Here is a 19,243-nt window from a genome sequence, read left to right as displayed (position 1 = left end):
TATTTGCATACAGCCTTTCATTCAAAAACAATCGACCCTGAATATGATCAGATATTATGTATTACTTCAGGTATACAGCATTTGATGCCACATTATTATATTTCTATCTCATACAAGTTAGACAAATAATTAGTTGTATAGATTTATTCATGATTTCATGAATATCTTTGACTTTATTTAAAACAGGCCAGAGTCATCCTTTGGTAAAGCATGTGTAATACTACCACCTTGTGGTTAAACAGCGTTAGTCCAAATTATCTGCAATACATGGTCAACATGATGACAATATTCACATTTTCTTTTTATTTGTTTTTTGTGATGTAATAAGATTTATCATGCTCCATAATGTCAAGGCCGTCCTCCAAAAGGCTGAAGTTGAAATATGGATACAACGCTCATTAACAGCAGAGTCATCTGGTGGGAAATGTTGGTTTACCTAACTGATCCTTCACTTCTCAAGTCTTTGAGGCTTGTATTGATATAACATGTATATCTTATTGTTGAAATATACCGTAGACATAGTATGTAGGCTAAAGTTACACCTATAACATTGCCATTAAACTCAATGCAACAGAAACAAAGAACTTATTTCTTTATTCCATGCATTCTTTTCCCTGTCAAAGTCTGCCGCCTACATTACCCACAATGCAGCTCGACCACCGGCAGTTCGGTCAGAGATCCAGGTGTGTAAATGCTAGTGGTAGCTGATGTAGTAGCCTCGAGCTGCAAGCCTCAAGCAGAGATGAGGAGCGGGTCATAGAGGTCTGGTAAGACCACTTCTTTCTTACTCCACACAGTCGGAGGTTTTTCACATTTTTGGTTTCAGAACAAACTGACTCATCACTTATCCACATCTGCAGTAGTAGGCTACTCCCTAACACCTGTAAACAAACTTTGATGAGTAAAACGGAGGAGTTGTCCCTGCCCTGTCATTCACATACACATACATAAGACCTTTGCAGGTAGTCTCACAACCATTCACACCCTGATTCCTGTGACTGACGAGTTTCTCCTGACAGATGTGACCTCAGTCAGTGAACCTGAGATTTAACAATATGTAAGTTTTAATTGATGCCCTCTATGTTTGCACTTATTTGAATTTTGCACTCACTGTTTATGTTGTGCCTTGTGAATATATCCTTTTTGTTTGTTTGACTGCTGCACCACAAAGAATCTTTAAGGACATCAGATTAACTGATTGTATATCAGGAGCCAATCAACTTATCTTATCCTGGCATTCACTTTGTCTATTCGATCTTTCTGGAGAGTTCAGTGCATATGTTAGGTATCAAATTTGTCAATCTGGCTGTATAAGAGTCTACGTTCATCATTTAATGTAAACCTGTAAACAAACGGTGATGCGTCTGTTATCACGATATAATGATAAGGGCCGTAAAGCGGGGCACATAGGTTTAAGTAACAAACCTAGTTGATTTCAATCGTGTGGCTCTGTCTTGCAGAGAGGCTTTCTGTGAAAATCTAGCTTCCCATAATTCACCACCCAGTTGTGTGCTAAGGTGGTAAATATTCCGAAATAAATGTGTTTTTAAATAAAATACTACAAACTAATTGACACACAGCAAACATGAGGCCAGGTGGTATTCAAGCTCAGGAGTACTTATTGGTTTCTGGGACTCTCGTCAGAATATAATTGAGCTATAATTAAGGGGCCCACAGCAGATTTATTTGACACAAGGCTCATAGTGGGTTTAATTGATCATGTTAGCCAGGACGTGTCCATTATTACTTTTCTTTTTTTGGACTTTACCGTATTTGTAATGTAGACAAGGTGCATCTGTTCTCTGTGTGTTTGAGGAAAGATTATTTTCATCCTTTGCATTCTTTTAAAGTGGGTGAGCCCTTTTTTTTGTTTAAACTGTGTGACTGGCAAATAGTCCCACTCTCAACAAGTCATTGTGATGAATGGTGACACACAAGGATACATTTAGGATCATAAATCAGAAGCTGTTCTCACTGCCTGATGATCAAAACAGACAGTAGAAGGAAGCGTAATGTGGAAAAATAGATTTTGTTATTACTGAGCGAGGATGAAATCTCAGTATGCAAATGATAACTTGTTTCAAAATAATTATATAAAACAGGATAGGCTTTATATTTGTTTCAAGAGTCGGTATCAACGTATTCATTTGCTACTTGTATTTAGACTGAAAATAACAAATGTTGATCACTCTATATTTAAATGACGAGCACTTCATTCTGAAAAAGTCCTTCAACTGAAGGAAGATTATTTACTTTGTATAGATTAGATAACTACATTTTCAAGAAAGACTGTAAACTTTATACAAGATTTTGAGAAAACAGTTTGTAAGTTCGTTTAAATATCATTCCTAAAACATTGAAACCACTAGTACACGTTTGTGATGGGCAGGAGACGCTTTGGAAAATTGCAGTCGACTTTAAAAGTGATGACAATAACAAGACACAAACCGAGATGTTCAGAGTTCTACCAAACTTTTATTATGATCAACATTTGAACACACTGAATCATCTAGATTTTCGAAACCTATCAACACCAGTGATTTATAACATGGTTATTTGGTTATATATTTAAACATAAAGTATATGTTTCTGTGTGCATAACAATGACTGTATTCTGTAAAAACAGGTTAAGGCAACACAACCAAGTTACAAGAGGAACTTGTAGAGAACAACACTAAAGTAACACGCAACAAGACTGCTCGTGTACGTGACCCCAGCATGTGCAGCAGCGTTGGTGGTGTTTGTTGTTATCGCCGCTGTTGTTGTGGCTGCGCTGGTAGTGGCTGCGGTGGTCGTGGCTGCGTTGGTCGTGGCTGCGGTGGTCGTGGCTGCGGCAGCTGCAGGTGCTGTAGTCTGAGCATTTGCTGACGCTATTACAAAATAAATAAATATACAATAGATAAGACATCAATTTGAAAGAGAGCACTGTGTCCCTTTTCCAAAAATTGCAGTGCACTGTAACAAGAAAAATAAGCTTCACTCACCAATGAGAAGGAGTTGTATAATAATTGGCAGAATCATTTTGAACCTCTGTTGTATCTAAAAAAAAAAAAAAATCAAAATTATGTTTTCTTGCAAGGTCAAACAAAACAATTCCTTCCATGTAAAAGTGAACTAAGAATGTCAGAGATTTCTAAAAAGGATCTTAAACACAATTGATGACAATACTGAAAACAATGAATATGAATAACGCCACAAAATCTGTTTTCTACACACTTAAATATAGAAAATTATAAACAAAAAGATTGTACTTACAAAACTCCGGATTTTACTTATGTAGCTGCCTTGAGCTGTTGTATGAATGCTGCTTCTCTTGACTCGCACTTTAATTAGTTCACCGTCAGATGTGCACCAAGTTTGTCACAGCCTTTATATGGTGAGTGACCGACATGAATAATGATGTTCAAGACACCCAGTTTCAACGTGATTGAAAGATGATCATTACTTCTCAATCGGTCCCCTCAGTGTAACAAATTGCTTTGTTAATCCGTGTATTCTAAAGGATGTCAGATTATTCTAAAGCAACTGAAAGGATTTTAAAAAAGCAAACAAGTTGGTGATGAACTTAAGGAGTTGTCTCTTCTTGTGACACAAAGAAAGTATAGTGTACTTTAATAATGCATGTCATTTAAAGCCCTTGGAATGAGAGTAAAGGTGAGGGAAAAGCTGTGTTTTTTGTACTCGACCTACTTGCCAAATTTACTTTTGCTATTTTGGGCAAACATACAATACTGTGACTGAAACCAGTGTCTTGTGATGCAGTCATTTACGTAGATGCTGCATCATGAAGTTATGTGTCCATTGCCGATTATTAACAACACATTATTATTCAGTTTCATCAACTGCTCTCATGATTCTGGTACATTCATGTCCTCGTGATAATCAGTAATGAGTCAACCTCATACCGAATGTTCATAAATGACTTTGAGAACGTAAAATCAAAATGGCCAATAACCACTAGTGGAATGTAACTAGTGTAAGTATTGTACTTGAGTACACATTTTTGGTTGTTGTACTTGATTTAAGTATTTTCTTTTCATGCCAATTCACAATTCTACTAAAATTCATTGGGAAATATTGTCCTTTTACTTGATTAAAATGAAACATACTAAATTAAAAACATGATTAAGTGCCTTCCAGGGGGTCAGCAAACTTTTTGGTTGATTAGACAACTTGTTTATTTTAATTTCTTTCCCAAACATGAATGTGTCCATTATTTTTATAGTTCAGTATTGTATGCAAGATAACAGGTATGTTTATGCATGACAGTAGCACTAATAGGCCATCACTCATTTCCACATTTATGTTTAAAATGAAAACAATTTGAATAGCTTGTATGCATGATTATCATGCAATTGACAGACAATGTTGATGTTGGCATTGGTATCAGCTGACAAGATGTGTTTATAAATGGTGGTGGCACGGCTACTCACTGTACCTTGCACATGTTTAAAATAAAAACATGAATATATGAACCTGTGTATTATTTGAATAGCTTAGTATTGAATGCACAATAAAGAGATATGTTTATACATGGCACTAGGCCAGTAAACAGTAAGACCAGCTTCAAGTATTCCAGTAGAATACAGTTACTAAATAGAATTCAGTTGCCAGAATAGCAATTACAGCATAATGGATTTTTTTAATTTATTTTTTCTAGTGAGGTATGGTGTTCACGATAAAAAACATTAAAAAACATATATGTGACACACTGAAATGTAATGTATAAAAAAAGTATTCCAGTCATAATGTCAGGGGACTGACTCAGTAATGTTATTAAGTATCATACATCCAGTTTATTTGGTCAGCTAAAACAAATGCAGTCTAACACATCAGCCCTGCAATAATCCTACATGAATATGATATAATGGGGCTGAATTGTTTTCAAGACATTTTTCATTTATAGAAGGTGGATTGTGTTACTTAGTCCTTTGTTTACATGGTCTCATTTTAATCTCATAGTTTACCTTTAAATCCAATATCGTGGAGAACAGAGCCTAAACAATAAACATGTTACTGCCCAGCGTCTGCACTGTAAATACGGTGAACAGCAGCGCCATCTGTCCTGTAACAGCCTCTTGCTTAACCTGATGAAAAATAAACAGTGTCTGACAATAGGCGCAGTGTCCCACCCAAACCTCCCAAACACTATACATCTCAGGTGAAGCCATAATAATGAGACAAAACGTATCATTGGCTGTTGATTGATAGATCATAATTATTGTTTTGTCTTCAAAGTGTCAACAAAATCGTTAAAAATTGCCATTATTATTTTCCAAAGCCCAAGTTGACACTTTCTAAATGCTTGTTTTGTCTGACTTTAAGTCAAAAACTCAAGTTCACTATCATATAAAAGAAAGGGTCAGAACCTCACATTTGAGAGGCCGATACCTGTGAATATTTGTCATATTTGGAAGCAATTAAAACATTTTCTTTCAATTGATAAATCAATTAATTGTTTCAGCTCAAAATTCACCCATTTTATAAAATTTAAAACAATAAAATGAATTGACTTTGGAAACAAGTTGTCAAAACAAACTCACCACACGATCCCTTTTTTCTATATTCTGGATACGTATCACACAATTAAGCTCAGCAGATGTACTTTTTCTAGTAATAACCAGTAAATAATTGAAGACTGAAGACATAGGTTGTCACTCTAAAGCTTCCATGTAATTTATTAAGTGCATTTAAAGTTATACAAGGAAAACATTTTGTTGATTTTGGCAGTCCCTTTGGACAAAAGCGGTCGTGTTTCCAAGCAAAAGAGTCCCTTTAGAAAACCTCTCATTTTACTGCAGCAGGGTCTGACAGTCGGCCCCACTCAGTCCTGGTTCTCCCGTGCACCCAGTACTATGGCCCAAGTCTCCGCTGTATGGTGTCGGTGTTGGCTCCCCGCAGGGAGCGGTGTAGCAGCGAGGTGATGCTCTGCTCCTCTAACTAATAACATTATAGAAAATCTTCTCGCTGACAGTCTCAGATACTTATGTAGGTCATAACCAGTTAAGTTCCTCACAATAACACAATACTCAAGAACACCTCAACAATTAAAAAGTACATATTTCTGGTATTGTTGTTCTAATGGTATACATACTTTAAACTCGTCATACCTTCACTGTTTTTTAACTTGTATTTCCCGGCCATCAAGTAGTGTGACAATTTGATTTACAATAAGAATTTCAATTTTATTAAATATAAAATCCTACAAGTAAAACAGAATTGGTCATATGTGATGTTTTACAGGCTTTAGAGAGATGTTAACAGAGCAATAGGCAAATCAATGATCGGACACTTATGCCAAAAAAAAAAAAAAGACAACAGAAAAGGTTGAATCTTTAGAGTGGCGACCAACAGCAATCTCACCTATTGTGCAAAATGTTTAACTCCCATACAGATGCTTGCTGTATTTCAGACATCCACATATAAAACATGTAGGCCAAGTTCTGAAGAGTTGCATTTTTATTATCTCACAATCTTTAGGTCATATCTTGTTCAACCTTCTGACTTTTTTGCGCTTTGACTTTTACGCGCTGCTTCTGTGACTTCTGCAGCAGAGCCAGCGTGTCTCTCTTCTCAATTTTCCTGAGTTGTTTCTTCTTCATCCTCTTGATCTTTGCCGTGTTCGTGATCTGTGATACGAGACAGGAAAAGAGACAGTAGAATATAAACAACGGTCAAAACTCCAATACAAAGATTGTGTGGGCTTATGTTGCCAATCAATTATCATACCTGCAAACTCATGAGAGGTGAAAAAGGTGACAAGCCCGAAACCCTGTCGGGTTCAAGTCTGAACGGTAACGGAACATAACGTAACTTAAACTGTAACGGAGGGAAATGAAGACGCTGTAGACATCTTAACGCTGATTAGCCAAGACTCGACACGTCAAAGATGTTCTATTGCGAAGATCACGACATCACATTTTCTCCTCGTCTCACTCCAATCTGAGAAACGCTGGCTGGCTGGCCAGTTGACACATATTTTGACCATCTCTGTTGAACATTTATTTTTTACTTAAAACTTCCTGTTTCAAAATAAAAGCCATCTAGCGTCTTTCTGTGGACAGAATCCCTTCATTGTTATCACGAGGCTTTTATTCTGAAATATTGTGGCCCGGGCATTAGGTTGTCATCATATATTGGGTGAAGTCTTCCAGAACTTTTAGTGTGAACAACAGTTGACATACCACTTGCACAATCTCTGATTTGCGTTCATTCTCTGCACGACGTTTCAAGTTGTCCTCTCTCCTTTTCCTCTTGTCCTATAAAGCCAGGGAACATAGAATATAATGTGAAAAAAGGTGCAAACACTTAAAAGATTACAACGGTTAAATCATCACACAGCTTCTGCCTACCTCTCTCTGTTTGGCTTTATCCCCTTTAAGCTGCAAAGTATACCGTTTCACCAGGTCCTTGTCCCGTTTGGCCTCCATCTTCTTTTCCCAAGAAGAGCACAATGGTTTGTCTCTCAACATTGCAGAGAACCTGAAAGACAAAATCAGATATAGCAGGTTTATAGATGATACAAGATTGTTCGCTGGAATAATTTGCATGTAAGGCAACATGAGGCCAGGGACTGCTGTGGCCCTATAAGCTGAGTCAGTTGAGTGACGAATGCTGGTAGACTTTTGGTAGAAACACATCCTCCCTCTTGTGTATTAATACTTTTTTCTACAATCCGCAATTCATTTTCATTCTGTGAAATAAGCCGACCTTCATCTGTCTTACATGATACTTTAACACAAACTGCTATACGATAACTTAACCTAAATGAAATCACACAATTATGATTCAGTGATATAATACCTAATCGATTTTAAAAAAATCCAACAAGTGACAGATTTGAGATGTACTGCTAAGAACACAATGCTTTCAGAACTGAGGTGTGATACTCGACCCTCATTTATATTTCAAAACCAATATTACAGATGTATTACTTTCTGCAGCTTTCCCCTTTAACTCTATGGAAATATATAGCATCTTAGTGTCTAAAGCGATGTTTTATATAAAAAAGAATTAGTAACTAAAGCTCTTAAATATAAATAGTGGAGTAAAAAGTACAATATTTCCCTCTGAAATGTAGATGAGTAGAAGTATATTGTTGCATGAAATCAAAACAAAAACTTGACTTAAATGACAGTAAGCTACTTAATTAAATGTAACGTTACTCAGTTACTTCCACAGTAATACTAACGTTATCCTCACCTCAGCTTGTTGCGGTCCTTCCATACTCTGCCGGATTTGGGTTTTCCCAGCGGAATGACCGGACTTTGTTTCGCACTTAAACCCAGACGAACCTTCTTATTTGGGGCGGCGGCAGAACTCGTGGGTGCCGTTTCTGCCGGTGCAGGCCCGGGCAGAAGAATGTCTTCGTTCCCGTTAACGTGGCCTCCGTCTGTATCTGCTGCAGCCTGTGCGTGCGGCTCCGCTTGCTCTGACGAGGTAACGTCACCAGACTCTGGTTCGACTGACATGGCGAGCTTCTCTTCGGCCAGACTCTCGAGTTTCTGCCCTGCTACCTCCGTGTTTTCCTTTTCTACCGACGCCAGCTCCTGGAGGACGGACCTCCTGGTCCTCCGGCTGGGGGTCCTCACTGGGGCTTCTGAGTCCAGAAGTGCGGCTGGAGTGCGCACTTTGCGGCCGCTACGGGTCCGTCTGGTCTCTGGCGGGGGATCCTGGACCTCCTTCTCCTCGTGTCCCACTTCAGAACCGGTAGTTACTTCTAGCATGGCTGTCTGCCTTTTTGACATGTTTCTAATTAAGTTGGCTACACCAAATTACTCTGATAAACTTGCGTACCCACGTGTGACCACCGCCAGCGTTGTATACTTGCTTTACTTCCGCTTCTAAGGCGGATGGTAAACAACATAGCAGCGCATTATCTCCCCCTACTGGTCTGGAGTGTGAACTGCAAACTTCCTATTCTAGTACTCTGCCTCATTTCTTTGTTGAACCCATAGACTGTTGATGAAAATCTCTCAACAAATTGCCTACAAACCCATACTAGAAATGAATGGAAGAATTGGTGAACCCAAATCCAAATAGTTTATTTTTTTTAAACATTTCACAGTATATATTTTTGTTATGTATTTTTCTTTTTTTTTTGAGAGGAAAAACACCCAATATCAATGTTATGAATCAATTCTTTATTATGCGGCATTGGGGAACACACCTCAGAGATGAAAGTGCAGTTTCTCTCTGTGTTTTTATAGAGAAGAAAAAAACAAGCATAAGAACAGACAGAAACAACTCCAGGACTATTGAAGCATTATCTCTTTCTATGATGACAGAAACCTCCTTTCTTCTACATCGTTAAGCATACATTGCTCTGTCTGATAATTCCTTGTTTTGCACAGTTTATTTCTAAAATGTTACAGTCATAATGCTAAATAATATTTTTCCCACAGAAAGTTTTTAAAATAAGATGCTCTGTATATTAATTAACGATGATCACATGCAGTAGTTTCTTTCACCTATAGTAGTTATTAGTTAAAACATGCAGTTCTTCCCTTTCTCACTTCTGTTAATATGATGCTGTATTTGGCCAACAGCTGCGGAGGTCACACCTTATGATATTCAAAGGGACACACTATTTTCTACCTCATTTGGATCCAGGTATGTGTATGGGACCTCCAGATCCTTGTTTCTGTTTGTGATGGCCTCACTTAAGATTTGAAGCTCTCCTTGAAAATCCCTGATCAGGTCGCAGGGAGTCTCCTCACTAAAATGCTGCTCTGGGTAGTGGCCAAGAGGGACCTGATGACATCAATGATACATTTAAAAACTTTTTTTTAAATGTTTATCAAACATAAACTATTAATAAAAGAATGAACAGTTTGTAGAAAGTTACCAGGATTTTTCCATGGCTCGAAGAGGGTATTTTTGTTTTAATACCTCAAACATAAATGTGATTTGCTATTTTATTTTCATGAGGTTTTGTACACTTACGGAGTCATAGGATGGCCTGCTAAGTAGCCACATGGCAGCCATTCCGTTTGCTGCAATGCCCATGTTAGGCAACGCCTGCAGCATTGTGGCCTCGTTTGTTGTCCCCTTTTCGGTTGGTGGAGGAATTTCCAGGGTGGTGGGAGTGTTGGGCATCCAGTCACCGTAGTCAAACTGCGACGAATGAATGATTGACAGATGATTAATACTTTGAGAAGCCACATCATGTCAGTAGTTGGAAAGTTGACTACGTTGGTCCACACTGAAATATTCCAATAACTATTGGATGCATGCAATATGGATTGTAACAAAACCTTTGCAGACATTCATTGTCCCCAGAGGATGGCTTTGGTGTTCCAAACTTTTTGCCTAGAGCCACCAGGAGGTGGACATTCAACTTTCTGCTGGATTGCCATTTAATTTAGTTTAAACATTCATGTTGAGCTCAGGGTGATAACTTTCGTGATCCTATGACTTTTCATTGGGTGCTATCATCAGATCAAAATTTGTATATGTCCAATACTTTGTAGCCAAATACCTTAAAATCTATTGACATTCCCATCAGCCTAAGCTGTACTTTTTGTTTTGTGCTAATTTTGCAAATGCTTGCATGTTAACATGGTAAACGTAGATTGTGATCTTATAAACACTATACCTGCTAAAAGTCAGCATGATAGCGTTGCCATTGTGAGTATCATAGCATTCGTGGCATTTAGCTCAAAGCATCACCGTGCCAAAGTGCAGCCTCACAGACCTGCTTGCATGGCTTACAGACTCTTGTTTATGTTAAGGACTTAAGACTAACAGACAACCTGATAAACCTATTCCACAAAAATAGCAACATTATGATTTAACAAAAAGGCCTCACCTGTCCAGCGTTCACAGCCGAGTGCTGTCCTGAGCAAGTGAAGATCACCATGGTGTCAAACTTCACCATCTCAGCCACAGTGGTGAAGCTCTCTGGAATTCCTGAGAATTAGAGGGAATAAACTGCGTTCCCAAAAGGTTCTCGGGATTCAGAGACTAAATATATCAGTAAGCAACCATTTGCAATGTAATGATATAGTAGGGTCATGGCTACGAGAGAATGAAGTCGCTCTCCCTCTCTTGTAATCCAAGCTTCTCTGTGTTTTGTTTACGTAGCCGGGCCGGCCCAACAGGCATTTTAGTGCATGTGAGTCTCAGTGTGTGCCCCACTGGTTAGCTCAAGGTTGCTGATCTACACTGTGCTCATAGGGCGGGACCGCTGATAACGCCGTCCTGACACACGGCATCATCGCGGAAGCATAGCACCCACCCTCCAGTTCCCCCTCAGGTTAACAATATTAGCTCTGTCAGTACTGTTGCCATTGTTTGTGCTGTTATCACTTTTAGCTTCTAGCTGCTGACTCAGCTTTCTCCATGTTGAGAGACTATACAGCCCAATATCACAAATTTGCCTCAAGGGTCTTTGCAATCTGTAGAGCATATGACACCCTCTGTCCTTTGACCTTTGCTTCCGATAAGGAACAACACCCCCCTAAAATATCCCCTTAAAGCCCACCTGTGCCGGCTTGGGAAAGGAATCCATGTTCAAAAATGTCCGAAATCCACTTCTGCAGTTCAGAGTCTTTCTGGACCTCAGTGTCATTCTTGTAGTAGAAGCTCAGCACTCCCTTCACAAACCTTTGACAAATGTGGATAAGTTCTGTTAAACACATTCCTAGTTGAATTAGCCATTTTTTTAAATACACACTGCAGTAGTAAGACATTATTTTGTAAGACAATTTAAGGCCATGTCTTTAGAATGATCAGCTCTGTTCTTTTTAAGAATTTGATGCAATAGCTTATTCAACACAGTAGATCACACAATTATAAATAAATTGGTTTTTTTACATTTTACAAAACATTTTACAAAACTTGCCAATTGTCTTATTGAGAGTGAGATGAGAAGATTAATATCACTCTCATATGTGTGTGTTAAGTATAGGTCTACAACTGGTAACAGTTAGCCTGGCTTGCTTCATAGTTCAAATATATACCTATAAGCACCTCTAAATTGGACTCATTGACACATTAGCATGACAGCTACACGTCACTAAAACATACATGATTTTGCAATAATGTGCAACAGAATGCAAACTGCCTATAATACTTGTGGATGATACTCCAAAGCTTGATTCCATCATCCCTGTAGTAGAAGTTCGGTACATGCTCCAGCCCACGGTCATAGCAATGTCGTCTGGTATGCAGAGGGAGCGGTAGGTCACTGAGGTCAGTGATCTCTTCAGGAGTGTCCTCTTACCCTCTCCTCCAGAAGCTGCAAACTAGGAGGAAATCAAATGTGTACATGATTGGTGTGGAAAAAAATGTTTCAGTCAAACTTCACTTTGATGAACAATAGAATAAACTTGATGAGCTTCAGTTGTCCGTACTCGAATATGAGTTTATTACAACACAGATCTGACGTAAGAGAAGATCTTGGTAATGTATGCCTGGATACAGTCATACCTAAAACATTACATTTGCTCAGCTTCATACACTGTGTCCCCACTGAGCATGTTGTTCATTTCATACCTTTATGAAAAATCCATCATCAGATATTAGAAGACCTCGAGCTAACTTGTTGATCTGTAGAGTGTAGCGCGTGTGAGGTACAAGGAGCTGAGGGAAAGACAAAACCTCTGTGAATGTGATGCTTCTATACCATTTAGCAGTGTGGAATACTTAAAAATATAAACACACTAAAACATTATGATTCATCCACTTTGGAAGACACAAAAATCAGCAACTTGAAAAAAATGACAACTCTAGTAAAAGTTCCGTATTCTTCCTTTCAGTTACCTTGTACAGCGGATGCACCATGGGCACGTTGCGCAGTAGTGACACTGCAAAAACTTCAGCCAGCAAATGAGTGCGCAGCAGGTGAACATTGAATTGATGGTCGTTGAAATCTGCACTTCTCACAAAAATCTTGGCCGTCAACCAGTCGTACTCAGAGTCAGTAGGAAAGAAGATGGGATTATCATCTGCTGGAATCTGCTTCAGCTGCAGGAGAAGGAAGGGAGGTGTGGTTAATTCAATCCATTCAATATATTACCAGTAGTGGTCAATGACATTAAAGGATTTTCTGAAATTGTTGTATGTTTACTTTAGGTTTCATCTGCTTTTCAGTTAGATACTCTGTTGATCTCTAAGGGAAATTCCTATTTCTCCTATAGCTGTACTTTCCTCAGTCTGACAGACATAAATGCTTGTTTGTCATGTAAATAAAGTTGATTTGTTTACAACTGTCAGCATGTCAACTTTGGATATGGCTATGGGAGAAATGTCATGGGTCGAGTACAGGCAGGAAGAAATGAGAAATTTCATTGCTTTAATCCAGGCGGCAACCTCTGGTCTGGGAGTTTTCCCTGTTTTCACTTTTAACTCTTTCACGGTGTTTTCAGTTCATGAAAGTTAAGTGTAACATTTTGTCACCAAAATGTCAGTGTTTGGTTCGGTTGTACTCCACCCTCTCAAACTGTGTTTATGACAGGTGAAAAAAAATTGGTAATTTACAAAGCTAGTTCTAAATGTGCTCAAAGAGTCACATGAATAGTAGTAATTCAAGCAAACTCTAATTTCAATGTCTAATTAAGCTTAGTTCATACTCGCCGTAGTGAAGCCGGCGCAAGGCACACGTGATCACATGACTGTCACAAATAGTTCACTGATTAAAAACACTATTTACATGTCTTGGGATTTTTTTACAGGGCTTGTACAAAGGTAATAAAGTAGTCCATTAATATGAGATATGACTTTACAGATAATTACAATCCCTCCTCGTCATTGTGAAGGTTGATTTATGGCATTTTGCCGGATACACCTACAGTCTATGGGCATATCTATGGGTTACACTCGTTGTCTTTTTGATTACTTACAGTTAATTTTGTTTGTACGCCTTCTGGTGTTTTGGAGAATAATGCAGCGTATAAACGCCTCCTTTCATGCTCGGAGCTCACACCAAGGGCGAGTATTAATAAAGCTTTACATTTGAATATCACCACAAACCACCAATCACGACACATCATCAAGTAGACAAATGGGTTTAGCCTCTGTTATGCAGCTAACGTTCCCTTGGGTGCAGTGAAACAAAATGGATTGGTTTTGAAATCAAAAAGTGATGTGGGAGACAACAGTAAAAGTTTCAAAGTGTGTGGTGATGAACCCTGAATTCATGGAATTTGGATTCATAATGGCAGCCAGTAAAAGGTGAAGGTAAGAAGAATATTTATTCTGGTCTTTACAGCTGAGAGAGGCATCATTTACAGCCTAGTTAAGTTTTTTTCATTTTTCTTTGTCACTATTTGGTTTTTTTCTCATTTATTAATTGGGGTTTTAACAATCAGAAGTGAGCCAAAATAAACACCTGGTTTAGAGTGAATGAAGAACTTATAACTTTCAGGGATGGAAAAAAAATAGGGAACAGAAAGAATATATTTGCCAAATTTTGTTTTCACATTTTCTTAAGTCGTAAATACAGGAGAGAAAACAAAGATCACACTTAGAAAATGGATCACCAGAATTATTTTCCCACTTGCTTCCCAGGGCGTCCATATATTTGAGTGTTAATCTCACCTGAATAGCAATTGGCACCAACTCATCACCAGGTGTTTTGTGAAGCAGGACGAGGGGAGCCATCAAGTACTGCCTCTTCCCGTTGATGTTTGTTTTCAGTCCATCCAAACGCTTGTAGTCACACAGGAATATGTTTCCTTTCTGTATTTCATTTAGTGAGGATGAGAAATTATTTAACTCACATGCATACAGTGTGAATATTAATTATACTAAGCGAACGTAAGTGAATGTTAGTGCAACATGCTTTTCCAAATTGAACATGTCATGGAGCAAAATATGAGTCTAAGATCAATCAAAGTCAAGACATTCACCTCCATTTCATCTTCCAAGCTACACTGATCACCGAGGAAGACCATGTAATCTCTGACAGGAAAGTTCGTGGGCAGGACTGAACAACGTTGGATCAATATGGGGTTGACACCATTGAGAAACTGGTAGCCAAAGAAAGCGTCCTCCTCCCAATGTTTCTGGACATATTCTGGGAAAAAAGTTAAACTTCATTGAGTTATAAACTTTGTGCCAGAAAATCTATTACAGTTATCAGCTTCACTCTACACTGTATATGAAACTGGAAAATTGCAAACAATGTGTTGCACAGACTGCACTCACAGACATGGTTGTTCATAGTTATTTATCAAAGTCTTGATTGTATTCAATTAAATATTGTTACACATTTCTTTCTGTGAGATTTTTTCCCCTGTTTACTGAGCTATAAGTGATAATAATTATAATATATATATGATAAGTTTAGCATCATGGAATATCTGAATGAGTACAATTTAATATACTATCATGCATACAGTATCAAGTATTTCATTAAACTACCATGATAGTACCTGATATGTCAGTCCGTTTGAACCAGAACACCTTCTTGATAGCATCAATATCTGGCCAGTTCTCCTTGGCATCAGTAAGTCCCTTCAGTTTCAGCCCAGCCAGCCTAGAAAATAAAAGCATAGAGTAACTTTATGATGATGCCCGACTGATTTAATAGGTAGATACATAGTTACATAGATCTGACAGAATTTAAGGACATCACCCAGTGAGTGCAGTGAAGTGAAACTCTGTGTGCTTGGTGAAGGAGAACTGGACCTCACTAGGCAGAGAAAGAGGGTCTTTTGCCTTCATGCAGTGGGGTACTCCCTCTCTATAGTCATCCCAGCTGGAAAAGAGAGAGGAGCAGAGTGATAAGGAACAGTAGATGTAGAGTATGCAAGCATAATATACTTGACACGTATGCTATATTGTAATTTTGCAACATCCATCCATCCATTATTCAAACCGCTTATCATAATCCGAATGCAGAGTACACCCAGACAGATCGCTAGACTATCGCAGGGACTTTGCAACATGATATAATATCAAATTATTTAAATAAACCATGGCAGGTGTCGCAATGTCATCTTGTGGTTAATTTCGAATTAATATTTTCTCGCAAAAGGGCGTAGATGAATGTTAGTTTTAGGTTGCATAAAGTCAAATAATGTATAAGCTCTGATTGCTCACCCATAGTCTTCCCCTCGCTGCTTCAGCTCCAGCACCCGACTGTATTTGCCAAGATAATGGTCGTCTTCAAAGACTCTCAGAGCTTGAAGAAAGAAATAACAAGGTTTAAAATTGTTGATAAATACAGCGAGTTGGTTACTCCAGCCTCCTTATAGACCAGCATTTCCTTCTTTTATGTCTTCTGTGGTCAGTGAACAGCGTACAGGATGTCTGACAAGTCTAATTCACATAAACCTGTTCTCTCTCTGAAGCGGTGCACCTCATTGTCAGAGATCCAGCGGTAGATGGGAAAGTTGTAGGTGTCACCCTCAGGGGATCTCACTTCCACCTTGGCAGGGAACCAAGACTTTTCAAGGAACAGTAGGAGACACGGTTTATCTATCTCTATTAGAACCAGCTTTCCAATGGAGTCAGGACAGGACACGGTAAAACTGGACACCTGGAGTTGAAAACATTCATACAAGAGATAAAAATGTATTTGATAACTAAGAACTGAGCTGTAACATCCCAATACTTATCATAAACTACTGAATGTGGAAGGGTGGACAAAATAAAAACTTAAGCAAAATAATGTCACTGCATAAAATATGAATTCATTGGGATTTGTTTTGTTGCTTTGTTCACCCTTGTGGCCGTAAGTTAAAGAGTTACAGAGCAGCACATATCCTGTTGCTGCACATATGAGTCTGAGTTGACCAGAGTTTACATCAGCTTCTCGAGATTGATATTTAATGTGCCATAATCTCGTAAAGTTGAGACAGTATGTTATACATTTAGAGCAATATTTCAGACTTACTGCTCCACTGATGAAGGATAAAGGCCCTTTGAAGCCTATCAGCCAGGTGCGTTTGCTCTCCCCTTTCGTGCCCACCAGCTTAATGCAGACACTGTTAAAAGTGCTGGCAGAGGCGAGGTTGCCAGTGTATATGGTCACTATATAATTCACCATTTTCACACTGGAAAGCAGAAGAAACCTGGTGGGGAGAGAAAAATAATAACCATTCTCAGCACTGTTCAGGTTAACTATCATGTAGACCTGAGAGTAAACACTTTAAAATACTGGTATCACAATGAAAAGGCTATTGGCAAATGCTGTTATAATAACTAATATTAAATTATTCTTTTCTACCTTATTTATTACAATCCAGTCTATGTGAACCGAAAAAGCATCTCTCTTCTTACCTGTTAATGAGAAGTTCCTTTTTGAACTGCTCACCACTGATTCCCCTTTTTATACAGTTTTGTGGGAGTGCATTCAGGGAGTAGTAGCCAGCTGAATGCTGATGGAATGTTGGACATGTATCAAGTTAGACCTACAAAACAACAGGGAAATGAAGCAAATAAGGAAGCACTATTATCATTCAAGACAAATAAGGTTTTCCACCTGTGAGGAAAATCCCTGTTATAATTATGCATAGTCATTACGTTCCTGTTTATATAATAATGACCAGAGGCTTATGTATTCACATGATGGTTATTGGTTAAGTTGGTAACTGCAAGTTGGTAAACTCGCGAAATACTTTAAGGGTTAGACTTCATTCTGTTTTTTATTTGATGTGTTTTTGTGTGTATTTTGAGAAACTAAGGATATGCATAAATAAGAGACCTTATGTACAAACCACCTGACATGGATGAGTAGGACGTTAAGCAGTTGGATTGCAGATGTTTCACATATAAAGGGTAAAATTAATGCATCCTAAGTCATTACATGTCAAATCCATGTTAAATGGATATTTGGTCTGCTGGTATACTTCGATTTCCAACTTGCATCTTTTACTAGACTAAAACCTGATATTTTTCAGTATTTTCCACGACATTTGGGAGCTAGTCCAGGATGTCTGACTGGAGGATTCCCTGAAACGCGGTGACAGGTCAACCATGCACAGCCGAGGAATGGGTTTCTCCCTGAGAGAGGCTCGTAATCAACCTGAGGGGATGGGAGAGGCTCCTGAATCAGAGGGTGCATCACAGATTCCTCAACATGGCGTCTCAAGGGATAAATATTATCTAGAAAAGGTGAGGACACAATATAGCCTCCAGAGTAGAACTCACTAAAGCACTAACAAGTTTATTAATGATGTTGGACACTTTGTTTAAGCTTAAAAGATAAACAGGATCCTTGTTAATTAAGTCAAAGTTAACTTAACACCCACTAAAGGAAGAATGGGGAAATAAACTAATACACACATGTCGGCACAGAATCAAGGACCTACTGTATTTTCTATTTATTTCCTTTTGGTCCATGTGGGGTGGCCCCATGGTCTCTGATATGCGGGTGACATTCCAGAGTCAAAGGCAGATGATAAGGAAGGCTACAGTATATAGTTTCTAACTAGTCTTCCTTCATGAAATCTGATCTGTTGTCTCCTCATCTGCTCTGGCTGTTGTCACTATGAGAAAATGTAATATATCAAGTTTTCTTTAAATGTTTATTGACAGTTCCAAAAGTTTTTTTTCATTTTCCACATCTATTCTTGATGATCTGACCTTGTTCCCTGTTCACTTCACAGGCAAATCCTCCAAGCACAGATTTCTTTACGTAAATATAGAGCTCCAGCCCCAACTGTTTTCTCAAAAGTCCCGAATCGTTTAGATTTTTTAAATACCTTAAACTTTATGAGTATTTGAGAGTAAGAGACATTTAGAAGAAAAGAGGAGGAAAGGAGAACAGAGTGACCAGCAGTAGATCAAATAAAGTACCGTAAAATAATAATATATGCTCCTGTTGTTTGTCCGACTATGCTATTCCCTAAAGAAATCCATTATTGAATACCGCATTATTGGGGATCCTTTATTTGAAATGACAACAGTCCAGAATAGATTTAGATCCAACTGTAGCACATTTGCCAAATATTCGTTCTGTGAACTCTACTCCAGCATAGAATAACAAAAGTAAGTTTCAAGATTACTAATGCTGTTTACACCAAATTCCTTCGCTGTTATGTAAATTCTAAAATAGTCACAGTTTTTGCCTTTTTTGATGGTCAAAGTGAACATTTTCATCCAGAAGGAAAATGACAGTTGGGGTACAATTATATGCAAAATAAGATGTAGGCTCTACAGGCAGGCTGTCCCCTAAAGACAATGTTCCCATACAACAAAACAATACATTGTGAATTACTTTTGAAAGGAAAATTGTTTTGTTGTGGATTACGCATGCTTTTGACTTATCATAAATCTGTCTCAAAACACAAGC

At 38.3% G+C, this 19,243-nt stretch overlaps 1 protein-coding gene and 1 pseudogene across 1 annotated transcript; both read right to left on the bottom strand.

The window, feature by feature from the left end:
* Nucleotides 1-5,558: 5,558 nt before the first annotated feature.
* ccdc86 (coiled-coil domain containing 86) lies at nt 5,559-8,834 on the bottom strand. Its single transcript, XM_031871454.1, has 4 exons — nt 8,203-8,834; nt 7,353-7,482; nt 7,185-7,259; nt 5,559-6,629 (listed from the first exon to the last, which is right to left on the bottom strand). Exons 1-4 carry the CDS (start codon nt 8,745-8,747, stop codon nt 6,477-6,479), a joined length of 903 nt encoding a protein of 300 aa, XP_031727314.1. The 5' UTR covers nt 8,748-8,834; the 3' UTR covers nt 5,559-6,476.
* A 739-nt stretch (nt 8,835-9,573) lies between these two features.
* Nucleotides 9,574-16,996, bottom strand: LOC116396707 (arachidonate 15-lipoxygenase B-like; annotated as a pseudogene).
* Nucleotides 16,997-19,243: the final 2,247 nt, after the last annotated feature.

The sequence above is a fragment of the Anarrhichthys ocellatus genome, unplaced genomic scaffold (genome assembly GCF_004355925.1).
Source record: "Anarrhichthys ocellatus isolate YVR2014 unplaced genomic scaffold, GSC_Weel_1.0 scaffold58, whole genome shotgun sequence".
Classification (NCBI taxonomy): Eukaryota; Metazoa; Chordata; class Actinopteri; order Perciformes; family Anarhichadidae; genus Anarrhichthys; species Anarrhichthys ocellatus.
Note: the sequence above shows the minus strand (reverse complement) of the source record. Positions and strands in the feature narration are given on the sequence as shown.

Bases quoted from the DNA above. Each gene is read 5' to 3' on its own strand.
- ccdc86 (XM_031871454.1), bottom strand. From the start codon at position 8,747: ATGTCAAAAAGGCAGACAGCCATGCTAGAAGTAACTACCGGTTCTGAA. The intron at 7,483-8,202 runs GTGAGGATAACG...TTTGTCTTTCAG, and splicing joins AAGGACCGCAACAAGCTGAG to GTTCTCTGCAATGTTGAGAG. The intron at 6,630-7,184 runs GTATGTCAACTG...CTCGTATCACAG, and splicing joins AATCAGAGATTGTGCAAGTG to ATCACGAACACGGCAAAGAT.